Source organism: Tubulanus polymorphus, chromosome 9 (genome assembly GCF_964204645.1).
Source record: "Tubulanus polymorphus chromosome 9, tnTubPoly1.2, whole genome shotgun sequence".
Taxonomy (NCBI): domain Eukaryota; kingdom Metazoa; phylum Nemertea; class Palaeonemertea; order Tubulaniformes; family Tubulanidae; genus Tubulanus; species Tubulanus polymorphus.
In genome coordinates, this window is record NC_134033.1 from 1,347,439 (window position 1) to 1,373,437 (window position 25,999).

The following is a 25,999-nucleotide window of genomic DNA, read 5'->3' on the forward strand; positions in this document are numbered from 1 at the left end:
AACTATTTTTTACTCTGTCATACAATCTGGGCCGCTGTGGATCACAATGCCAGGTTTGATGCCCCTATAAGATGTCCGAAAACAATGCGCGAGCATGGCGAGTCTCTGCTCGCAGTTCACGTCATCGCCATCGGCAACCTTACAACAATTCGACGTTTCATTTTTCATCCACTCCCCGGATGACGTCTGCGCCGGTAGTAAAACTGAGCTAATCAACGTTAATTATCGCTAATTAGCGAGTCTGATTACGCGCAGTGCGTAAAACACGTAATTAACGTGGAAATCGTGTCCGCTTTTTAGTCCAAACCGCGCCAAGCCGAGTCAAGGTCATATTCTCCTACCGGAAAAACGTAATCACGTGCGAAACACAAGCGATTTTGAAGCGATTGCTGGAATTCCTGGAATGTTGTTTTTCTTTCGCAATGTATTTATGCACGCACTATACGGTTACAGTGTTATAATGTCTTCTTGTTTCTAAGAAGTGTCGTGCATTCACCTCGAGCACGGTCGGCTCTCGTCAGCTGGGTTCGAATCCCACATGTTTCGATTTTCGAGTTTTTCAGTCTCAATTCGAGTCAAAACCAGCTTCTAAACAAGTTTTTAAACAATCTCCCATCCATAACCACCTCATTGGGTATCTCCTGTGTTTAACTATAACCACTCCATTCAGACGATCTGCAGCTTGAAGCCTCTCGTATATAGAATATCATCGTGTTTTTAACCACACTCCCTCGGACAATCTGTAAACCAGCGTAAAATCTGCCTCTGCCTCTGGCTGTGCCTCGGCCTCTGCCTCTGCCTCTGTTTCTGCCCTTGCCTCTGCCTCTGTCTCTACCTCTGTCTCTGTCTCTCTCCATCTCCCCCTCTCCCCCTCTCCCTCTCCCTCCCCCTCTCTCTCTCTTTCTGGGGTATGAATTGATTAATCTATAAGTTACAAGGTCACGACCACGCAATCTCGAATCGACCACAGCGACCTTGTTAGTATTGAGCAGGTAACTGCACCGACTTAATCTCATTGTACTTAATGACTTAGACGAGAGAACATAAAACTACCGTGTGTTTATTAGCAGAGTCAATGGGTGTCAGATTTACTGTTAAATCTCATTGCGGATAATAGTCATCAATGACGAACTGCCTTGTTAAAAGTTATTGGGTTTAATTCTTTCACAAATCTTTCAGACAACGCCCCGTCTAAAAAAAACCACCACCTACAGTTGCGACCAGAACAAGCGGAAAGATTTGTGAAAGTATTAAACCCAATAACTTTTAACAGGGCAGTTCGTTATCAAACCCAAATCTTTCCGCTTGTTGTTCTGGTCGCATGTGTTTTTTAGACGGGGCGTTGTCTGATACCTGAACTTATCCCGATGGGTTCTTGGTGAACCTCCGTCCTGCTAGGTTGGGAAACCACAGAGAGTAGAACAGAGCACTAAAAGTTTGTAGTTACCCCACCTCCTGCCAGGGTTGGAAAACAGCCGGTAGAACTGATCTAAAAGTTTGTAGTTACCCCACCTCCCGCCAGGGTTGGAAAACAGCCAGTAGAACTGATACAAAAGTTTGTAGTTACCCCACCTCCTGCCAGGGTTGGAAAACAGCCAGTAGAACTGATCTAAAAGTTTGTAGTTACCCCACCTCCCGCCAGGGTTGGAAAACAGCCAGTAGAACTGATACAAAAGTTTGTAGTTACCCCACCTCCCGCCAGGGTTGGAAAACATCCAGTAGAACTGATCTAAAAGTTTGTAGTTACCCCACCTCCCGCCAGGGTGGGGGAACAGCCAGTAGAACTGATCTAAAAGTTTGTAGTTACCCCACCTCCCGCCAGGGTGGGGGAACAGCCAGTAGAACTGATCTAAAAGTTTGTAGTTACCCCACCTCCCGCCAGGGTGGGGGAACAGCCAGTAGAACTAATCTAAAAGTTTGTAGTTACCCTACCTCCCGCCAGGGTGGGGGAACAGCCAGTAGATGACATACCCCTCCCCCCTCATAGATGTTGTGGTAGAAGATACTTGAGTTCTAGAGACTCTCCTCCTCACGGGCAGTATGAGCGAGACTGACTGCAACTTCAGAATCGAATTTGTCGTTAATTGATCGAGTAATTATTCATTAGAGAAACTTCCAAACCGCGCGTCATAACCGACTATTTACTCCGCGCGACCGTGACCTTTTAAAGTCTCTGTTCAACCGCGCGCTCGCTCTTGCTCATCGCGTGCGAGGTATCGATGAGAGTCATGGCGGCGACGGCGGCGGCGACGGCGGCGGCGGCGAGCCCTCGCGATATTAACGGTTTTCATCGATCTCACGGCGATACGAATAACGTATAACTAATTGTATCTAGTTACCCAGAGATGGATAGATACCTCCTTAAGGGCGGCGTCTAAGTATTTCCACTCGAGTCGCGGCGAATGCGCCGCAAATGAATGGACGACTAATTAATAGAAACCACTCAATAATTTCTTTCATACACTGGCGAGGAGGAATCTGATATACTCGACGGATGGATGGATGTATTCTCTGCTTCCTCCCCGCGGGAGCAGAGACCTCCTATTCCAGTTAACCGTCTTTTACTATTTCGATTATACATAAGGCTCCCTTCAGGCTTTTCGACTGGATTTCTATATAATAGCTACTATTATTGTGTGACGCCATCAAAAATGTAATTTTCGTCTTATATCGTGTTTCATACGAAAGTGGTGCCATTATTGCGCTGCTACTTGATGTCGTCGGGTGTATTATGTTTCTCGGCTATGACTTCTGTTAATGGTTCCCGAGTACGCGCAGAAGTTTAGTCGAATTGCCGTTAGACTCAGATCAAACCCACAGTTGTAGGCAAAAAAAAAACATTCTTCATTCCTGGCTATACCGGGACTCGAACCCGGGGCATCGAGTTGCAAATTATGTGTTCTACCGTTAGACCACAGAACTCTGGTGACCATGAGTTTGTCAGTTTAGTATCCTGACCAATCAGCTTTATGGCGTCCAGTCACGTGTGTGATAACCAGTCAGCTGTGAGGTGACTCGATTCCGACTAACAACACCCGCTATCATTATCTGATTACGACAGCAAAGACTGGTTGACTGTTACTTAAATGAGCTTAGACTGGTCTTAAGTTGTTAGATTGGTTATAGAACCAAAATGAGCTTCAACTGGTCTAGGTTATTAGATTGGTTATAGAACCAACATGAGCTTAGACTGGTCTTAAGTTGTTAGATTGGATATAGAACCAAAATGAGTTTGAGACCAGTCTTGGATTTATGGCTCAAATCAGTGCCTCTTGCGTCACACCGTTAGTAGCAAAAGGAGTTAGTTCGGAATTGTATGTGGGTATAAACCTGTTTGCTTTCAAATAATCCTCACACGAACTATATATGTATCAGTGTGATGTGTATCTTGCACAATTGTTTAAACTGGATGATTTTGAAATGGTTTTGAGTTGAGAGAGAGATTACTGCTGCTGCTGCTGCTGCTGCTGCTGCTGCTGCTGCTACTGCTGTTGACAGTGATGTATGTGGCGATACGGAGCTAGTGAAACTGTAGAAACGGAACACTGCAGACTATAACGACATGTTGATGGCGGTGTTATTATTGAACATGTCAAATCGTCGTCTCTTTTCACGTCACTGCGTTTTCCGTCATTTTCTCTCCTACGAAAAAATACCCGAGGCCCAATTTCTATTTCAAATTCTATTTAGTAAGAGTACGTCGCCATTTGGATAAGTCGTCACATTACTGAAGTCATCTCTATTTTTGAGTCTCAATTTGCATTTCTAATTCAATTCACTAAGTATAAGCCATCATTTGGATAAGTCGTCACATTACTGAAGTTATCGAGTCCAATTCCCATTCCGCATTCATCATCTAGTTTTCTATTTCTAATTCTAACTAATCTTTGTATTTCTAATTAATTTTACTAAGTGTACGTCATCATTTGGATAGGCCGTCACATTACTGAAATCAGCTCGATTTTTTTGTCAAAGTTGTATTTCTAATTCGTGTAAGTCATCATTTCTAGTACGAGTCCGGTGTAAATGTGAAAAACTGCTTCTTGTATTGAGAGCTCAAACCAAATTGATGTTAAACCTAACCTCAGCTTGATGTTGTTGCATTCGCTATCATATCCGAGTGACGTATAAGCGGGTTCGAATCCTGCTGGCCGCTTACAGCGCGCGGGTTACACTTCAAAGGCTGAGGTCCCATCGTGAGGTTCCATGAATAATACAAAGGATTAGTCTCGGGAAACCGAGATCAAAAACCATATTTTCAAAGCGACCTTTTCTGAATTATTTTTTTTTTAAACTCTAACCATCTTTTTCTTGATGTTCTCTTTACAGAAAATGGAACTCGTCCGTTGTTGAACGGTAGAAGGCGGACATTCCCGGTGATATTGTTCATACACGGTGAATCGTATTCTATGGGTACCGGTAACGCGTATGACGGTAGCGTCCTAGCGAGCTTCGGTCAATGCATCGTTATCACTATCAACTACCGACTAGGAGTTCTAGGTAAGAGACTGAAAAAATACACCTTAAAATTAACGAAACCTCAATCCGAATTCATGGCCTTTTTCTAAAGAACAATACCAAGGAATGAAATATTGGTAATGGTTTTTATAGAGAAACACCAAAAATTCGGATTTATAAAAATTGAATTGTTTATATAACGATATTTTAAATCTTTCGGCTCGTATTGTGGCATTCAACTCTTAAATTGCGACGTTTTACCTCTCGGCACCACGGAGTAGAGTCCATACATCGAATTGTTTTGAGTTGATGATGAACAGTTCATAGTTCTGCCCTGAATCGAGTACAACATGATTAGGAGCGGATTTCGGGAATGGGCTCTACAGTCCGCAACCCCTGTCTTCTCATTGAGGAGGCCCATTTGTTTAAATCAGAGGTCGTTAGAACCTGCTGATTTGACATTCATCCTGTGGTCTGACATGGCTGTTTTATGTGAAAATGCATTTTCTTTTCTTCTGGACCCCGTGGCCTAGGTTCGCCTAGATCAGCCCTGCTGCTGAACGGACTCTGTTCCACTGTGGACGTTCTAGAACCAGTTCCGAAGTTATACGACCCAAACGATCCCATTTTTTTTCGGTTACTTCTGACTTTGTAGAGTAGACATTAGTCCCATTTCCAATGTTTTTGCCCAAGAGACAAATTTTTACCGATAGAACCGTGAGATTGATCCTGGGTCCTGTCGGTCGTGATATTTGTGGCAAAATTAGGTAAAATGTTCACGAATTTGACCTAAACTGTGGAATTGTGATACGCAGGCGATGACCAAAAACGTGAGTTAAATTCTACGATCGAATAGTTGTAAATGAACGAGAAGTTGACTGATAGAATTACGGTTAACTAAACAGTTATAGATCCTGTTATGGTCTGGACAGAAAATACAACGGCCAGTGATTCAGGAGTCAGAAACTTTATAGTTATAATATTATATTATGTATATTTAACCGTTCTTTAGATATCATATTCCCCCTCCCCTCACTCCCCTCCTCTCACTCCCCCCCCCCTTTCACAGAGATCATAAACCATTAGATTATCTGATAGTGGCTTCTATAGTGTCAATAATATTTGCCAGTATTTCATGATTTACGGTCACTTACTCCTGCGATAAGAACGTGATTTATGATCGACCAAAATCTCTCTTAAAATATCCTCTTATTGCGGTATCTGTTTTATAGTGGACCCTGACTGAGACTGGCTTCAGAATCACATCAATACACCCCCCCCCCCTCCACCCAAACTTGACCATTCATTCTTTCGATGTATAACCAATCGTTTTATAGAAATCTTGCCTACGAAACCGGCTGAAAGTGTTGATGAAACACTCTGAATCCGTTAGATATCCCGCACACTAAGAATAAAAAGAGTCTGAAATATTTCCTGAGGTAGTTTATTCAACGTTTCGACTATATCCTAATAGCAATCTTCAGGAATACTGTATTCCTTGAGCTAGTGTAGTTTATTCAACGTTTCGACTATATCCTAATAGTCATCTACAGGAATACTGTATTCCTTGAGCTAGTGTAGTTTATTCAACGTTTCGACTATATCCTGATAGCAATCTTCGGGAATACTGTATTCCTTGAGCTAGTGTAGTTTATTCAACGTTTCGACTTAATTCTAAAAGTCATAATCAGGAATACTGTTTTTACAATTATTATGAGATTGAATGCAGAATTAAGACACTTGAGCAATTAGATGCGATGGTTAAAATACTTCAACCTACGAAACGTCGATATCGTTTCGTCAGAAAATAGAAATAGAAAATGTTCCAGAGGTTTGAAATTGAAGTAATGATAATAATGAATATCTGAGGAGAGTTAACGTGGTACCAGGCTCAGAATACTAGTGAAAGAGAATACTAGTTAACAGAATACTAGTGAGGAGAGTTAAGAGAATCCTAGTGAAAGAGAATACTAGTTAACAGAATACTAGTGAGGAGAGTTAAGAGAATCCTAGTGAAAGAGAATACTAGTTAACAGAATACTAATGAGGAGAGTTAGTTAAGAGAATCCTAGTGAAAGAGAATACTAGTTAACAGAATACTAGTGAGGAGAGTTAAGAGAATACTAGTGAAATCCGTATCGATATTTCATTTACGAGAAATTCATCGATAAGTCATCGGCTGATTATCCAGCCGTCGATTCTCTTTGCGAAAATAGCGAGGCGCCTTTAGAAAGACTAAGGAATTCTATCGTAGAACAATAAGCACGAATCAGGCGCCTAATTGCAGCCCGTTGTAGTGACGGATTTTTACGCATTGTGCAATTTAATCAGCAGAAGCCATCCGATAACTCGTCTTTATAGCGCGGTGTAATGCGGTAAATAGTACGACTAATGTACCCGCTCTATCTCTCTTCATTAACGTGACAAGAGCAGCAACAGCAGCATCAGCAGCAGCAGCAGCAGCAGCAGCAGCAGCAGCAGCAGCAGCAGCAGCAAGCCTTAGGATATCTGAAAAAAGTACATTTTAATCAATTGTGGTTACAAAAATATTCACCATAGAACAGCAAGCAGTATGGCCTATTTGGATATCAGAGTGCCCTTTTTGGCTATGATAATTCCTTCAAAATTGACTTCTAAATCCAGCTCTGCCTTTATGCGTTTTACCACGAATACGTATGTTTACTTCACATCACACTCCGGTAGAGAATTAGTGTGGCATCATTATGACAGCAGCAGCAGCAGCAGCGGCTGCGGCAAGCGAGTCAAGAGAATTTAAAAACTAAATGAAACTAATAGATTTCGAAATTCGCCTCGAAATTGCCTCAATTCGACTCGGTAACTGAGAACCGCGGTATCAGCAGCGGACGGCGAGCAGACGAGCAATGTGTCGTCTGTGATGTTTACTAATTTACCGACTGATAAAGTCAGTCACCAGCGCAACCATCAAGAATATTAGTTGTGTAAAATTAATTTCGAACACAGATCGCGGTTGATATCTACGCACGCGGCCCCGAGGCTTGATTTAGGAGCATAAAAAATGTTTAATCTAATGAATTGTGATTTGCTTCGACACTGAATATCTGAATACATGTGAAGTGTGGACGATCAGTTTTTGAAAGTGCGCTGATAAAATATCTAATATCTGGTGTTTGTAGTTCATTTTCAATTAGAAATGTCTAAGGTAAAGTTTTGAACACGTGTGAAGTGTGGACGATCAGTCTTTGAAAATGTGCTGATAAAATGTCTAATATCTGGTGTTTGTAGTTCATTTTCAATTAGAAATGTCTCAGGTGAAGCACTGAACACATGTGAAGTGTGGACGATCAGTTTATGAAAGTATGCTGATAAAATGTCTAATGTCTGGTGTTTGTAGTTCATTTTCAATTAGAAATGTCTCAGGTGAAGCACTGAACACATGTGAAGTGTGGACGATCAGTTTTTGAAAGTGTGCCGATAAAATGTCTAATATCTGGTGTTTGTAGTTCATTTTCAATTCAAAATGTATCAGTTGAAGCACTGAACACATGTGAAGTGTGGACGATCAGTTTATGAAAGGATGCTGATAAAATGTCTAATGTCTGGTGTTTGTAGTTCATTTTCAATTAGAAATGTCTCAGGTGAAGCACTGAACACATGTGAAGTGTGGACGATCAGTTTTTGAAAGTGTGCCGATAAAATGTCTAATGTCTGGTGTTTGTAGTTCATTTTCAATTGAAAATGTCTCAGGTGAAGCACTGAACACATGTGAAGTGTGGACGATCAGTTTTTGAAAATTTGTTGATAAAATGTGTATTGTCTGGTGTTTGTAGTTCATTTTCGGTAAAAAAATCACTGAACACAATCATGTGCAGTGTGGACGATCAGTTTAAGGGATAAAATGTGGACGATAAGAAGGACGATGATTTAAAGTATTAGTCTGTGTGACGGGTTGCCGCTGAGGGTCCAGGGAGACTGATGTCCGTTTGACGACTAACACTCATACTGCTGTCTGCTGCTGTGCAGAGTTCCCATTAAAGAATTCATTATTATCGACACGGTGGTCCGGTTCCGCGTCCGATTCCGTGATGAGTCCTAATTGATGGTCGTTCAACCGATTACAACCTCATAACCGACACAACGCATTCGATACATCCGCCGTGCTCACACGCGCGTATGAATACACTGATAATACCACACCGAACAGGTGATTAGGTCTGGTAATTGTGTTGCGTGAAATTGCGTTACACGTGAAAATAGGAAATACCGTTGATTAAATTGACGTGACAGTGCCCGGTGCGCAAATCGAATTAACCGTCGAATTTTAGCCGGATTTTCTAACGGAAGTTTTTCGAAACGGTATCTCGTCCGGAAATCCCCTGATTCGACTGCAGTTTAAAATAGTATAATTGAACCGATTATTCGAGATTTGCAAGTCAAATTAGTCCCGAACTTTTAAACTGGTTTTAATTGTTTTGCCGAAGTTTTAAGTTCCACTTTATTCTGTAGATGATTCCTAGATTCCTGGATTGCCACAATGTCCTACTGCACACTAGTGACACCTGGTGGATCTGTACTTGTCATAAGCTGGATGCATCGTCTATATATTGCCGCAGTATTTGATGTCCTACTACGGTGGATCTTCACTTGCCACAAGTGGAATCCTCTATTGCGGCAGAAGTTTATGTCCTAGTATTCACTAGCGACACCTGGTGGATCCTCGATTGTCACATGCCTATTGCTGCAGTAGTTGATATCCTACTGCACACCAGCGACACCTGGTGAATCCTCAATTGTCACAGGCCTATTGCCGCAGTAGTTGATGTCCTACTGCACACTAGCGACACCTGGTGGATCCTCAATTGTCACAGGCCTATTGCCGCAGTAGTTGATGTCCTACTGCACACTAGCGACACCTGGTGGATCCTCAATTGTCACAGGCCTATTGCCGCAGTAGTTGATGTCCTACTGCATATAACGTTACCTTCACCCTAAACAGTCATTCACATTGTTCAGATGAAAATGCGATTAAATCCGTTTACTCCACGCGCGGCGAAGTCACAAAATACAAAATACAAATCAGAGAAATTAGAAATATCGATTGCAATTAAACTAATGACACAAACTGTCAAAAGTCGGAGAGAGGAGAGAGAGAAGAGAGAGGAGAGAGAGAAGAGAGAGAGGAGAGAGAGGAGAGAGAGGAGAGAGAAGAGAGAGAGGAGATTACCGTTATTACTGTGTCTGTCGTTGTTTAAATCTACTCGCTGTCTGTACACCATTCATCATCTCTACAACTGCTACAACAGTCGATTCACTATCTGTTTTCTGTCATTGAATTCATTCTGGAAAGCGATTATCCCCTTTCGGCTCATCGAATTGCAGCTAGAGTTCGTAGACATTTCTCTGGTATTTTGTTCCTTTGAGGCCCGCGACGAAACATTCGACCTCATGATATGACATCCATAAACGCGCGGGGCGGTTTGCGCATGAATTCCAATTTGATTGCGTATATTCTTCGCTGTTTTCACGCATTAAGCCACTTAAACCTTACACGAGGCCTACACAACGCAATGACTTAATGATGCTTTGTTGAAATGTCTGGTAACATGTTCTTTTGAGGTCTAATGAAACATGTCTCACTGGGACATAGGCCCACAGTGCCTGCCGTGTTCAGGGATTCCGCGTCGTGAGCTGTTCTCAAGCCTTGGACCTTAGATTTGATATAAGATATTGCCCATTTCGGGTTGAGTCTTCTTCACAAGTTCAGAGAGTATTCTTTTTGGAAATGATTTTTTTATTAAGAGCAGGGAGAGGAGAGGAGAGAGAGAGGAGAGGGAAGATTATTATGTGAGATGAGAGAAAAAGGTGGAATAGGTAAAGAAGGGAGAGTGAGGAGAGAGAGAGAGGACGGATGTGAGAGGAGGGAGAGGTGAAATAGGGAGAAAGAGAGAGGATGTACTCTTTGAGAGCAAGGTCATATAGCCAGCAGAAATAAAATCGTTCCATTTTAAGAAATACCCGTTAACAATTTCGACTAATATTTCAATCGAATCGATTTGTTTCCTTAGCTAAGTTTGAACGCCTGTCAGCAGTCAGCCTACACTGTAGGGCTGTGACGTGATCACTGAACTTGATACGTATATTGCACTAAGCGATTGTCATTAACCAGCGGCGTAAAATACTTTAAAAAAACCTTCCAGGCTTTTCTAGGGATATAGCAATCGTTTATATCGTGTACTTCTACCGTATCGGGTTTTTAGATTTTCTACTATTAAATTAGACGTTTCTTTCTACGTTGATAGATGCGCTCGTAGCGTCAAGCGCCGAACAAAGGCGCGACGTACACGAAGTTAAACTGCGAGGGTAAAATGATAGGTTTGAGGCTGAATCAGAAGTCTCATTCCGGTTTGATTGTGTTCCCAGGGCTTTTAAAATAGCTGATGTTAATGTATAAAAATGGGTATCGGCATCAATGCAGCGATTACCGGTCCTAGATTTTCCATCTCAATTCATTCAATCAATTTTGTAAGACTCAGCCACACTCACTGTATCACTCACTGACGAGACAGGCCTTTGCGCGTGTGTTTATCGACCTGTTAAAGGCATTTGACACCTTTAAGCTTGATATCTTAGTTTCTAAGCGTGAACAACACAGTGTTCTTGGCAAGTTCAAAAGCTTTACATCACAGGTCGAAAACAAGCGGTCAAGTTTAAAAACAGCTTATCTTTAACTGTGTTTATAACTTCCGGTGTTTCGCAAGGTTCCATACTATGACTTATATGTTCTTAGTATATAAATAAGTATCTGAATTCTTGTCAATTACTGGACTAGATTTTTGTAGTACTCTAGTTAAACAAAGGTTAGAGGACGTACCTAACAGCGAGTAAAATCGGTTTACAGCCAATCGCCTATATTTCCGCTAAATATCAATATATAAATCCAATTACATTATTTGAGGATTACGCGTGTGGACTAAACGTGTTCTTGAGATTAAACGCAGAATATTGTTGGTAATGGTTCTGTCTCTGACTTGATGGAGCTTCTGGGGTAGCGGCTGCTCTCTCCTGATGCAGCTGCAAGAAGTAGCGGTTATAGTTCTCTTTGTGGCAGATGCAGCAGGAAGGAGGCAGCCCTCGGCTGGCGCAGCTGCAACAGGTAGCGGTTATAGTTATCATTCTCCTGTTGCCGATGCGGATGTCAGGTACGATTAATTCTCATGTAGCAATAACCGATCGCGACAAAATCGCATTTCCGGTTACACGGTGCTCGATATTACACGCTTCAGCGGCCGTTACCGTGACGACGTCCCGTTTAAACCGCAAACTGCCGGCATTGTTGCGTGTCATATCGTCGTCGCCGCGACGACGATATTTTCATCAGCCAACAGATTTTTTCGCATTATTGCTCAATTGAACCGGATAAACGGTGACGACCGGCTATCAATCGGTTTCACAGACCCAGAAAATAGGATACAAATTACATTTTCTCATTCATAAATATGATGATTGTTCGTTCTTTACGATACCACCGCACACTTAAGTCGCGGAAATTTCCGGTCACTCTGACCTTGAGTTGCGTTAACTAATTGACATCATCCTCGGGATTGCCAATCGTTTTGGGGATCCCTACCAGTTTACGTCATCCTCGGGATTGCCAATGGTTTGGGGATCCCTACTAGTTGATAGGTAAATCAATAGTTTTTCTACTAATTTCGTTGCTTGGTTATTGATTATATATGTTATGATTGAGATATGTACGGAAGCCCCTAGATGACATACGAGATGATTTTTTCATAATTTCGATGCGTTGAATTTTGACTTATTATGTCGAAATCTCGTATGTCACTTAGGGGCTTCCGTATATATGGTTTCACAGAATTAGAAAAAACCTTTCTGCCGTCGTCATTTCGAGTGTCCCATAAGTTGTTGGTGAAATTTGATTTTCGAGTTTATCATCAATCAATCCAGTCGCCGGATTCTCATCAAATTTCAAAAAGACGATTGAACTTGACTGAATTAATGTTGGCGCGCGCCGAGAGCCCTTCAGTCTGTAGGGCCGCACCATCCGCCCGATAACTATATACCTCTCAATGTCGCTGCCCGACGGAGGACGGCGCGAAATTAAACCGCAACAAAAACTCGTCTCAATTTCAAGAGTAAAATCAATGTTGGAATTATTCCGGTGGCGGAATGAAAATTGACGCGAGAACGCGAGAATTTAAATTGAATTTTTATTTATGGGATGTGTTTTTTTTTTATTTATGGTTTGAAATTACCGACGAGACGAACTTCGAACATGAAACAGAGTTTAATTAAACAAACTGAATTATACAGCATCAAACAAACTGCAGTTCTACACCGCCTGAAACCCCTGAAACTATAGACTGTGGAACTAACGCAATTCTACACCGCCTGAAACCCCTTAAACTGCAAACTGAATTTACTAACACAGTTCTACACCGCCTGAAACCCCTGAAACTGAAGACTGTGGAATCAACGCAGTTGTACACCGCCTGAAACCCCTGAAACTGAAAACTGGAACTAACGCAGTTCTACACCGCCTGAAACCCCTTAAACTGCAAACTGGAACTAACGCAGTTCTACACCGCCTGAAACCCCTATATTGGTTACTAAACACGATAAAATGATTGACATAAAAAGACCCTTGGAGTTTTTAACTTCAACATTTAAGATTTTACCCCTATCAAACATAAGACACGGAATGATATATTTTGACGTATGGTGGTCGAAAACACAAATTGATTCTTGTCTGACACCTAAACCCTCAACGTTTTCTGTACTGACCCCTGATTTTCTCTTTCATGCACAGCGACGCCCTTAATTTGTTTGCACATGTATAAATAATTTCACTCTATTCCTTGCCCACTCAAACCGGGGCTACAAGGCGGTATGATCGGGGGTTTATTTTGACTATTAATAATACAAAACTGGAGAAATAACCGGTGGCTTAGGCCGCAGGATGATACACACACACTGATCATTTCAAATGACGGGTAGGTTACTGTGAAAACAAAACCGAAAGGTCGTCACGAGATCGTATGGGAGGTTGAAATGATTTGTTTAAAAACAAGCAGAGACAGTCGTAGGTCGTACCAGGCCAAACATCGAGCAGACCACGTAACGTCAGTCAAACGTTTGGAAAATGTCAAAAATGATTTTCCGTTTCAAACCCGGACGGTTTTAAAATGTTACGTTTGTTTACGCAGATTTCAAACCCACGTCGTTTTTCGAAACCAGCAAAAACAAGTTTTAATTAGTCTCTCCTTCTATCCGTGTGTCGATTATAATTAAATGTCACACTGCAATGTTTGCGCGTTTTTGTTGAGCAACACACTCTAATCGATTCAGTTCGGCCTCGGGCCACACGAGGGCGCCGTTTCCCAGAAATCAATCGATCGAGTTTAAAAATGGCGACGATCTTCAAACGGTGGCGTTTTGTTTACGATTCTCTGGTTCTTCATTCATAAAGCTTTCGGTGTCTATGATGTGGAGCGCTCCGGGCGACTCGGAAACTATAGCTATTGAGATCGCTTTGAACGCTGCCGCTTCTGCTGTTCCTTCTGCTGCGGTTCTGTCAAATTTTAAACATTCTTTCGCTCTCAATTTTACTTAACTTCAAAGTGTCTGAAGTTATATCGGTATTGAGTTTTTCTGTATCGAAACCGTTTGTAATTTGAATATTCACACAAAGCAACAGTTTTAGTTTTTTTTCTACTTCATGTGTTTCTAGGCTATTTGTATAGCTGTATGACAATATAGAGTACTCAAGATTTTTGAAACTTACTGGGTTCAGAACTGTGGAACTGGGTTCAGGACTGTGGAACTGGGTTCAGAACTGTGGAACTGGGTTCAGGACTGTGGACCTGGGTTCAGAACTGTGGAACTGGGTTCAGGACTGTGGAACTTGGTTCAGAACCGTGGAACTGGGCCTAGATTTTGCTGAAATGTACAGATCCTGGTTCGCTGAATAATCACTTTACGCTGGTCCCTGAAGCCCGCTCCTCGTCCTGCCCCCCTCCCCCATCCCCTCACCACTCCCCGCTCCCTAAATTTCACACACTATGACTAGCACAATTTTTGATGGAAGATAAATGAACTGTTGATCAATGAATATAAACCCGAGAGCAGCCGACATTGATCGATGTGCTGCTGCTGCTGGACCCCGTTATTCATCATCACTCTTACTCTGGAACCACACACAAAACACGTATCAGATGTAAATGTATCATTCCTTCAAGTGTTCGGCAGTGCGCGTCGAGCTCGACTACTGGCGACAGTCTACGTGACGCCGAGCGGTGTGTGTGCGGCAGGAGAGGTAAACTAATACCTAGAACTAGCCGGCCACACGCGCGCGAGGTCACCGGATATTACGGAAGCCCATTGGTGACATACGAGATAATCTGTTCACAATTTCGACATGATAAGTCAAATTTCGAAATACTGAGTCGAATTTCGACATAGTTAATTAGAAATTCGACAAATCATGTCGAAATTTGACATAACAAGTCGAAATTATGAAAAAAATTATCTCGTATGTCACCAAGGGGCTTCCGTAGAATACAACTATTACTTTTATCGATTATTCGGCTAGCCGCGTGCAGAAAAATGGCGACGCGGTCGTCTCCGGCGCGGTCTCTGCGCAATACGAGCTATCCCACTCTCTATCACTAAACGAGAGTAATTGGACGGCGCGTTTTTAGATTGACAATCGGATATTATTACACAAACACTTTCACCCTGTTCATACTTCCACGAGAAGAAAGATGTCTATGCCTCCATAAATTTCCCTATGACTTCATCGTCACTTTGTGTACTAGAATCTCTTCTTAGATGCTTCTAGAAAAGATATAGCTGTCTCCGTAAATACCCTTATGAAGTCATTAAATTGTTTACTAGTATTGGATGATGGTATAGGGGTATTTGATATTGCGACCTTTTACCCTGCTAGGACTTACAAGCCTGAGACCGACTTGAGAATTCCATCCGGTCCGTCTCAAACCTCCTCAAAAACCAGACGTAATTTTTCATTTATGTTATTGGCGTCACTTATTGCTATATTCTCTCGTCCGAGAAGTCATGACCGGAAATCAATGAATAACCGTCGCCTAATGGCCGAATTCGGTATCGCCGGCACGTACAGCGTCACTTCCGGTTGACGCTAGAACACGGACACGGTCTACGGTCATATCCGGAGCGTTGTCGCTAGTTGAGACAGAAAGTCTGCAAATGTGAAACCGATAGCTGCAGACGTGTTTGTTTTAGCAAAATGGCGTCGGATCGAATTGTTGCGCCTTGATGGTCGATTAACCTCGCTTGCCACAAGTCGAATCCTCTCTTGTCGAGGTGGTCGATGTCCTACTGCACACTAGCAACACCTGGTGGATCATCTATTGCCACAACTGGAATCCTGTATTGTCGCAGTAATTGATGTTCTACTGTAAACTGGCGGCACCAGGTGGATCCTCTTTTGCCACAAGTGGAATCATCAGTTACCGCAGTAATTGATGTCCTTCTGCACACCAGTGACACCTGGCGGATACTCACTTGCCACAAGTGGAGTATTTACCTGCCACGACAGTATCAATGCCTGAAGCCCGGTTATCTGCGGCGTTGCTATACAAAAGAGAGATATAGCGTGAGTTGACCGGTGAACACATTAAGACATATAGAGATCCCATTAGCTGTTACTGAGAGAAAATTAATAGAATTCTCTGCGTCGTGTCGTCGCTATTATCACTGCTGTTGTCCTTGACATTAACACTCCCTACAGTCGGTTATACAAAAACATGACCTGACCCTTCCCAATAACTTATAGATATTCGTTTAGCGTCGCGGACAATACACACGGACTCAATTAACACCGAAAATATCCACCGGTTAAAATCTAGAACCCCCTCTCTCATCCCCCTGGGGAAACCCTTCAGAAATGTTATATGAGTCTAAGTGTAGAACAACCTTACCCCTTCAGACGAAACGATTTAGATAAGTGGCAGTGAAATTACGCGCACTCGCTGGGGCTCGAACCAAGCTGGCGAGCTAACTAGTAGACTAATTAGTCACCTTGGCCAGCTTGTTCCTTATGCGTAACACAAACATCTACAAAAACACAAACAGCAGGTATTAGAAATCATAGCGTGTTATATTCACATTTTTCGAATTAATCGTCATGAAATTAAGGACGATATGGTCTACTCCAAGAAACTTGAACTTAAACTCAAAACTGATCAATCTGTGGTATGGAACCGCCGCCGCCGCCGCTGCCGGTGCTGCCTGATATGATCAACCACTTAAAGCATTCCTTCCAAACTAACAAACGTGTTTTAGATGAAGGTTTTTACGAAGCTCTTCATAAGAGATATTCCTAGATCAGTAAATCATGTATATGAAAAATCTACGTTCAAAAAGAAGAAAAATGGTTTTTCTTTTCATCGAGCGTCACACTCCTTAAAACTGGGAGGTTGGGCGTTTACAGTTTTGACTGATACCCCGCGGATAGAACTTCTAAATTATCGAATCAAGTTTCCGAATCGCCCACGTGTCTTTCCTGCGTTCAATTACGTAATTAGAATCGTTAATTTACTTCAAACTGCCCGTTTTTCGAACTTCGAATCGATTCAAACGCCTCGGAGATGCGGTCTAGTTTAACATCTGGCACCGTGCCAGGATAACGGCTTAGATTCTGTAGCGCGATCACTGGTGCCAAATTTGATTTGTGGTGCGTTTCGTAATAAATGAAATAGCGCGATACGTCCTGAATTGCAACTAGCGAGCTGAAAATTCACTTTTGCTGCATTTGAAATTGCGAAACTCAGCTCATCCCGGAGACATCCAAAAATATCGACTAGTCGCAGCCACGACCAGATACTAAATAATTACCACTCCATAAAATATAAACAACCAGCAATTTACCTACTGAGTCCTCACAGGCATCAGGTTATTATAGAACCAAAATGAGCTGAGACTGGTCTTAAGTTGTTAAATTGACTATAGAACCAAAATGAGCTTAGACTGGTCTTAAGTTGTTAGATTGGTTATAGAACTAAGATGAGCTTAGACTGGTCTTAAGTTGTTAGATTGGTTATAAAACCAAAATGAGCTTAGACTGGTCTTCAGTTATTCGATTGGTTATAGAACTAATATGAGCTTAGACTGATCTTAAGTTGTTAGATCGGTTATAGAACCAAAATGAGTTTAGACTGGTCTTGTTAGATTGGCTATAGAACTAAGGTCTTACACTTTCTATAAGGTTCTTCCCGTAAGCAAAAGATCGACGTGTACTACTCGACTTCTATTTGAAAATTATGCTTCGATTTAATTGATGATGGAATAAATTACTAGTACCATTATTAACTTGTGTTGCCGGGTAGCCGCGTCGTCAATTCGAAGTCGATTTCTCTTGTTTGGTAGTAATTTCGTCTGTTTCTGGATAATGACTGAAAATTACGGCAGTAGTTTTCGCCCACTCGTTACATGAGAGTTGAAAGCAGAAAATTCGCCCAGGTACGAATTTATAATTGATTTCAAACAATCCCCCGCTACAAAATCGATTCGCCTGAAAGCAGATCTGCATGTAGTTTCATTGAGTCTCGTGGTGAAAACGTAAAGCCTAAGTTAAGACCGAAGAAGCTTTAGAGAATTTCATAGTATAGTAACGGTGGTATAGATCTATTAAGATTGGTTCAGTTTCTGAGCATAGAATTACTAGGGCAAGATTACTTTGGCTTAGATCTAAGACTGGTCGTGTAAGAGTTAAAACTGGTCTTAGGTTGTTAGATTGGTTATATAACCAAATGAGCTGAGACTGGTCTTAAGTTGTTAGATTGGTTATATAACCAAATGAGCTGAGACTGGTCTTAAGTTGTTAGATTGGTTATAGAACTAAAATGAGCTTAGGCTGGTCTTAAGTTGTTAGATTGGTTATAGAACCAAAATGAGCTTAGACTGGTCTTAAGTTGTTTGATTGGTTATAGAACCAAAATGAGCTTAGACTGGTCTTAAGTTGTTAGATTGGTAATAGAACTAAAATGAGTTTAGACTGGTCTTAAGTTGTTAGATTGGTTATAGAACTAAAATGAGCTTAGACTGATCTTAAGTTGTTAGATTGGTAATAGAACTAAATGAGTTTAGACAGGTCTTAAGTTGTTAGATTGGTTATAGAACCAAAATGAGCTTAAACTGGTCTTAAGTTGTTATATTGGTTATAGAACCAAAATGAGTTTAGACTGAGCGTGAACCCTGACAATGGAACCGGCCTCATAATTTACTATACGGTTTAATATGACGAGAACTGGCAGCTGCCACGGTCATGAAACTAGATGTATTTATATTTATTATGTATTTTATTGATATTTTCTCGTGTATTGAATTAAACCCCGCACGTGTTGATAGTAATTCGATTCTCGTCGGATCCAAATATCGCGAAAACACGACGAGGCATCAAAAACATGAACGAAACGCGCGCTTGACATTTTCACATAATTCATCAATTTTATCGGGGAATTTGTGTTTGTTGTTGGGTCGGTCGATCGGTCGATATTTATTTTGGGGAAAGTGGAATCATTTTTCGAAGGCCTTTGGGTCGATATAAAAATCGAAACTTTTTAAAACCCACTTCAAGCAGTTTGATAGCTGTCAATCTTTTCGGTTCGATATGTCGTTTAGTTTCGATATATCGTTTAGTTTCCTGGCCAGTAGGTGGCGCTCGATGATATTGCAGCGCTCCCTATCGGTACTGATACTAACTACTCTTTGCTATGCACGTGTATCTGGGTATAGAGACACAAGCGCCCCTAGTGGCACATACACTAACTGTGCTATGATTTATTGCAACAAATTTATTTCATTTATCTATTGAGTGCCCAGATTCTAACTTATTTATGATTTATAACAGTATTAATGAGTGCCCCCTAGTGGTGCTGATACTAACTAAGCTATTTTTCATATATTCCAAGGTTTATGAGTGTCCCCTAGTGGTGCAGATACTAACTGAGCTATTTTTCATATATTCCAGGGTTTATGAGTGCCCCCTAGTGGTGCAGATACTAACTAAGCTATTTTTCATATGTTACAGGGTTAATGAGTGCCCCCTAGTGGTGCAGATACACACTGAGCTATTTTTCATATATTCCAGGGTTTATGAGTGCCCCCTAGTGGTGCTGATACTAACTTAGCTATTTTTCATATATTCCAGGGTTTATGAGTACTGTTGATGCTAACGCTGTTGGTAACTACGCTTTACTGGATCTGGTGGCGGCGCTTTCGTGGATCAAAGCCAACATCGGTGCATTCGACGGTGACCCTGACCGAGTTACAGCTATGGGTCAAGGTTACGGAGCTGCACTGGTTGAACTATTGTTGGTGTCTCCAGTAATTCGTGGTAATTAGAAAATGCTATCTTTCTATTTCCTGCATCCTAAAAACGAAAGCAATAGATGAGTAGGATCCTCAGATTCCCTGGATTCAATAGGCTTTCAAATACTCTACATGTTAAAAGAGTGCGGATTCGGGCAAATGTTCAGAAGATTCTTGAATTGGGCCCAGATCTGTGGAACTGGGTCCTGGACATGGGATAACTTGCTTCAGGGCGATATAACCGTGGAACAGGTTACTATGGAGACTCAATCATCAGAAATTAGGCAAATCAATAGATCTCTTGATAAACTCAGATGAAGTTCATCATATATAGGGTGAATTTTACTAATCACCATTCAAAGAATATGATAAATTATGGATAGATTTTTATTTGAATCTGAGAACAAATCCGGGAGTTGTTATCTGAATGCACTCTAACGAACGATCCTCGCTTGCCACAAGTGGGGTCCTCGATTGCCACAGTCTGTGATTAACTTTCATTAACTTTCTGGTGTCTTAAGTTTCGCTGAATTTTACTCGAGTTTTCTAATTATTTCAGGTGGAAATCTTTTGCGTCGCGGAATATCAATGAGTGGTTCGGCTTTATCGACGTGGGCGGTCACCGAACGTCCTCGATTCTACGCCAGGAAACTGGCGCACAAAGTCAACTGTAGTCAGTACATCGACATCTCGGAAAGTCTCGTCAAGTGTTTCAAATCTCGCCGCGCCGAGACGTTAGTCAACGCCGACATCGAAGCGCCGAAATATTACGAGGCTTTCGGTCCGGTGATCTATCATCGAAGCGTCCTACAGAAAAACGTTAAAATATTACTGGAACGCGCGGAGAAGGCGGGACGGGATTCGGAATTACTGACGGGAGTCATGAAAAACGAGGGCTATTTCTACCTGAGCGATCGGGATATAGAACAGGGTGTGACAGTCGACCGTAAAAACCGGATCGTACGGACTTTCGTGCGGAACTGCTATAAATTCCATCGGCAGAAAATCTTCGACATCCTATCACATCACTACGCGGATTGGGACCGCGAACAGGACAACGATACGACGCGGAACTCGGTGATGGAACTACTCGGCGACGCGGAGTATGTAGCGCCGAGTATCGACTTCGCGCGTCGTCACGCACGCGTCGGCGCCACGTATTACTACGCGTTCACGTATCCGTCTCGCGTGGGCGTGTATCCGCGCTGGGCCGGCGGGATACACGGCGAGGATCTGATGTACGCGTTAGGAGCGCCCCTAGCGGACGGTATCGATCCGTTCCCGTCGACTTTCACGAGGTCCGAACGAATGTTGTCCGAGGCGGTGATGACCTATTGGACTAATTTCGCTAAAACGGGGTCAGTTTTTAACACGAAGATTTAAACTCACAGCGGCTGCGGTTGCTCTGGTTAAAGATATCCGGCGGATTGCAACTATCCACCTGTTCACTTTTGAGCAAGATGTCTTCGTATCTGTTGTATTTTGTCGATACATGGCCGATCAAAACGTTCCACAGTTTTACGATAACTTAAATTAGTTCATTTTCAATGAGTCAAACTCAACAACTGTGGAACTGAATCCAGGGCCCGGTTGTAAGCCATCGCTTAATTTTGAGATCAGTCTATACGACAAAAACTTAGTTCTATAGCCAAGCTTATAACTTAAGACAAGCCTTGATATTTAAGACAACTTTTGGACTGATGTCACGTCTGCCCTGAATTTGAACGATTAGAAATGAAATATATTTATGACGAATTCGAATGAAGACTAAAAGGAAACGACACTTTTTCGGCTCATTTCTAGAGATTATCGTCAGGTTTGGCGAAATAGCGCATAAAAGGCCTAATCTTATTACTGCTACTGGTCTAGAGGAAATGTAGCCATTATTTCAGCTCAATTGTTTTTTTTCCGTGTAGGGACCCGAACAAGCCGGAAGAACAGAAATCTGAACACGGAGGAAGCAGGGCTCCGAATAGATTCGTCGATTTGACCTGGCCGGCATTTTTACCTCAAGATCGCTGGTTTTTACATATAGGTAAGTGTGTAAACAGCAGCTGCTGCAGCAGCAGCAGCAGCAGCAGCAGCAGCAGCAGGAGTCAGGATGTCCCTCGAGAAGAGGGATAGAAACCTATAAATCAAAACATTTATAGGTTTCAAGAACCTTACAGCAAAAGGTAAAGTTCGTAAACAGCTCTGGGGAATACAGAACCGATTCAAGTAAAATCCTTGGTTTTCAAAAACCAAAGCAGTTCTTGGTTCCTTTAAGAGAAACAGAGACAAGTAAAGGTGTTACGATTTATATGAAATATAGTTTAACTAATTAAAATAATAATCAAAATCACCACAAGTTTGAATTACTTATGATTTAGTTTTCATCGATGCCGATTAAGGGTGGCTCCAAAACTTTTTGGTTATTCAGCGTCATGATTGGGTAGCTCCGCGTGAACTGTCGGCTCACATTGCCGTTCGTGGAAATTTCTACATTTTTTTCTGTCTAATTTTTACGAACTTTTGCGTCTGTCAAAGATCGGTCATGTCAAATAGCGAATAAAAGATAACCACATTTCAGGCGAATCCCGACGGGACTATTTCTGATCGCGCCGAGACCGAAATCACTACGCGCCGGACCGTATTACTCGTATCCGGTTTTCGAGCGTTGATCTGTCCCCAGGGGGCGCTCGAGTCACGATCTGACGTGCTCAATCTTTGAATACGTCCGTCTGGCAATATCTATCGTCTGTCGGTAACGACAGCGATATCCGGGTGAGAAAAAAATACCACAGCCGCCACCAGGCGTTAAATTAATCATAACACCTTTACTCCTCGCTTGCCGCAGGTGAATACATATCGGACGATGGAAGATTCATGAATGGAGCTGTCCTTACCGTGGGGTGGTAGACCTGATAACGACTACTATTTCTAGTTTCTGATCAACCTCTCCCATAAAAATATCGAGCTTCAAATATCTACCACTTATCACGTGTACTTTACGAACGAATTCCTTGAAGCGTCTTTTGATATCTATGATCTGCATTTTGTCGATTTTTTGAATTGATAGAAATAGATTAAATTCTTATTTATGAAGTCATTTTCTCGAAATAGAAACGAATCTTGTATAGACGGCATTTTTTTGTAAAATATTTTTTCGATCGTTTCCGTATAAAAGCATGGATTTTATTGCGCAATTTGAAAATGTACCGTTTAGTGAAAGAGAATCTGTCAAAGCGTTCGCGAATGTTTCATGTATATGCGTAGATTTTCAATCGTTTCCGTTGTGACATGGCGACCTCTATAGAACCCCCTATGACGTCATCATATTTCGAATCGTTGTAAATCTACCCGTAATGCGGTCAAAAATATGGACTAAAATCCGTGGATGAATTGAATTCAAAATCCGTTTGAATCACCTGACGGTATATCAGTCAGTTTTCAGTCACGTTTAAACTCAAAGATGATGTCATAGGTGGATTTACGGAGGCAGCCATATTTTCTCAAAGGGTCTATATTAGGATGTATAGCGATCATGTATACTGCATGTTCACCTATCTAATGCTGAGCCTCGTGAATCGTAGTTCAAATAAGTCAAACGCCTTCCGTGTAGAGAATTTAGACATTTTTGTAGAACGTTTAGAATATTTTTCAACTTTCTGTCTGTAGAAAATCGAGAACATTTCCTGAAAACGTTTTCTCCGACATTTTGTAGAATATTCAGAATATTTTTTCTTCGACGTTTCTTCTCTGCACGCCTTTACTTTCATTCACAGCAGGTGTCGCCACCGGTCACCGTCGCACTGATTCTTCAGCTTCTTTAGCTGATTGGTCGATATCGCACCAACGCCATCTATTGGTCGATCACCTGATTGAAATAGAACGCGATCATTGGCAAATCACTTAAAAGCACAATTAATGTGTCGTCACAAAACACAAGAAAAAAAATTTGAAAAATCGAAATCAAATTAAACCATATTATTGAAAAAAGCCAGGTTGGATCGAGAGATTACGTTAACCCTTAAGTTTTGCCCCTTTTATATAAACAAGTCCCCCTGGCGGCCAATTCTAAAAGATCGTTATCAAACATTACCCAAAGGTTTATGCATCCTTGATATTTAAAGGTCCAAATTCGGCAATTTCTGCTGGGAATGTTTTTCTTTGTCTTTTAATCTTTGCATCTTGCGTAGATTTTAGCGGCTGCAACTATAATACATATTTGATGAATAATCTGTCGTAACGCAGTGTAGCCTGCAATAAGAGTCACTAGTGCGGCACCGTGTCAAACGACAAACAAAAATTAAGTCGATTCTGGTTTTTTTAACAAAAATGAAATCAATTCTACGAATATTCATCAAAAAATTAAAACACCCGTTAGCTAAAAATAGATGACTAGGATTCTATTTAAAGGGTATCATCGTTTTTTAAAGCTATTTTAATTAGCTTTCGAAAACGATTATACCCTTTAAATGGAAGAATGCTATTTTTGATTTCGCTTATTCCCCTTTCACTTTGTATTCAGTTTCACTGGGAGGAATTAAATATCGGTGTAAAACCGAACTCTTTCGTTTGAACGAATTCTATTTTCGAAACTATCCTATTTGTTGTGCCCGCGGTTGTTAAAGACTTTTACGGCACGAAATTGAATCTGGCTTTCCCGAAAATAGCTAACAGTATTCGCCGAAATTTTGCTTTATAAGTTATTGTAAAATTTGCCTTGAGTTCAAGCTATATTTATAATACAAGAGCATAATTCGCAGATATTTTTGACTGAACGAATGCAGTTGTGACTCAACCGCGTCCTGAAATGCATTGTATTTGATACAAAAATACTAAAACCCACTGAATCCAGTTCAGATGTGAGTCTTGAGTTGAAATTAGTTCATCATCAATTACTGAACTCAAACTCATCGAATTAAACTGTTGAATTAACCTTGAACCGGGAATTCATTGCATCAACTACCAATTATCAAACATTGATAAATCTATAAAACCGGGCGGGTTGGCGATGGAGGTGCGTCTGTCTGTTTGTCTGTACGATCGAGGCTCAACGCTAGGTGGCAGCAGTGTGCGTTATAAACACGCCCTCTGTCAGAAAACTTTAGATTGAGCTCGCGTTTCTGGAATCTTCTATTTTACAGCAGGAATGAGGCCCAGCATCCGGCAGCGGTATCGCGGCGCCAAGATGTCGCTGTGGCTCGACTTGATCCCGAAGATCCATCGACCCGACGACCTCGACGAGAAATACCACCTCCTCGACCAGCACAACAATCGTTCGTCATACGACGTCAACACTCTAGACGTGGACGGTCATCTTATATTTCCGCCGATACCGTCGACGACGGCGCCGACCACGACCGAATCGACCACGCAACCGACTACAACCACTCAACTTATAACGGAAATACCCCGTTTGACGCTACTTCCGGCGCCGACGAATCCTAGTCAGGGCGGGGAATCGTCTGCGGCGACCGGAAACTCGTTACTCAGCGCAAACTCGTCGTTAAGTATAACCCTAGCGGTCGGCTGTTCGTTACTGTGTTTAAATATTCTCGTGTTCGCCGGGGTTTACTACCAGCGCGACAAAATGCGCGGCGGAAGCGGAAATAAACACGAACAGGAGCGCGAATATCTGAATAAACCATCGCCGCAAGGTGGCGCCACTGAGAACCACGTGGCGGCGGCGGCCGATCATCGTAAAATGAACAGTCATCATCACCATCACGTGCTGCCACCTGGCAGCGACTCGGAGATGTCGACGCTGCAACGCGCGGGTACCGGAAGTAATTCGAACACGGTGTTAAAACTACCGGCGTCGGTGCGGACTAATTCTACGTGCTCCTCGCCGCGTAATGTTAACGGTAATTCGCCGACGTCGCGCAGTCCGTACAGTAATAGTCCGCCTGCGTACGCAACCATGAACCGCTCATACCAAAAATCGCACTCGAAAGACGGTCCGCATTGCGGTAACCAGGACGGTCAGAATCCGGTCACTATCGTGTAACAACTAGAGATTTATAGATTTCAGCTTTAGGTTTATTGTAAATATCGATATCAATATCATGATTATCATTAGATCATTATTTTGAGGTATTAATATTGATATTGTTGCAATTATCAATATTAATATTAATATTACTAGATGTAAATAGATGTGATTAAAGTAAGAAGTATTGAATTGTTGTTTTTTTTGTTGAATTTAATT

The 25,999-nt window shown here is 41.9% G+C and overlaps 1 protein-coding gene across 1 annotated transcript in view; it reads left to right on the forward strand.

The window, feature by feature from the left end:
* The window catches only part of LOC141911187 (neuroligin-4, Y-linked-like), an 81,966-nt gene extending 56,168 nt beyond the window's left edge, over positions 1-25,798 (forward strand). Inside the window, exons 3-7 of the mRNA XM_074802166.1 lie at positions 4,364-4,500; positions 19,646-19,828; positions 20,366-21,164; positions 21,723-21,841; positions 24,936-25,798. Coding sequence (XP_074658267.1) covers positions 4,364-4,500; positions 19,646-19,828; positions 20,366-21,164; positions 21,723-21,841; positions 24,936-25,798 — 2,101 coding nt within the window. The remainder of the gene's footprint in view (positions 1-4,363; positions 4,501-19,645; positions 19,829-20,365; positions 21,165-21,722; positions 21,842-24,935) is intronic.
* The last annotated feature ends 201 nt before the right edge of the window (positions 25,799-25,999 follow it).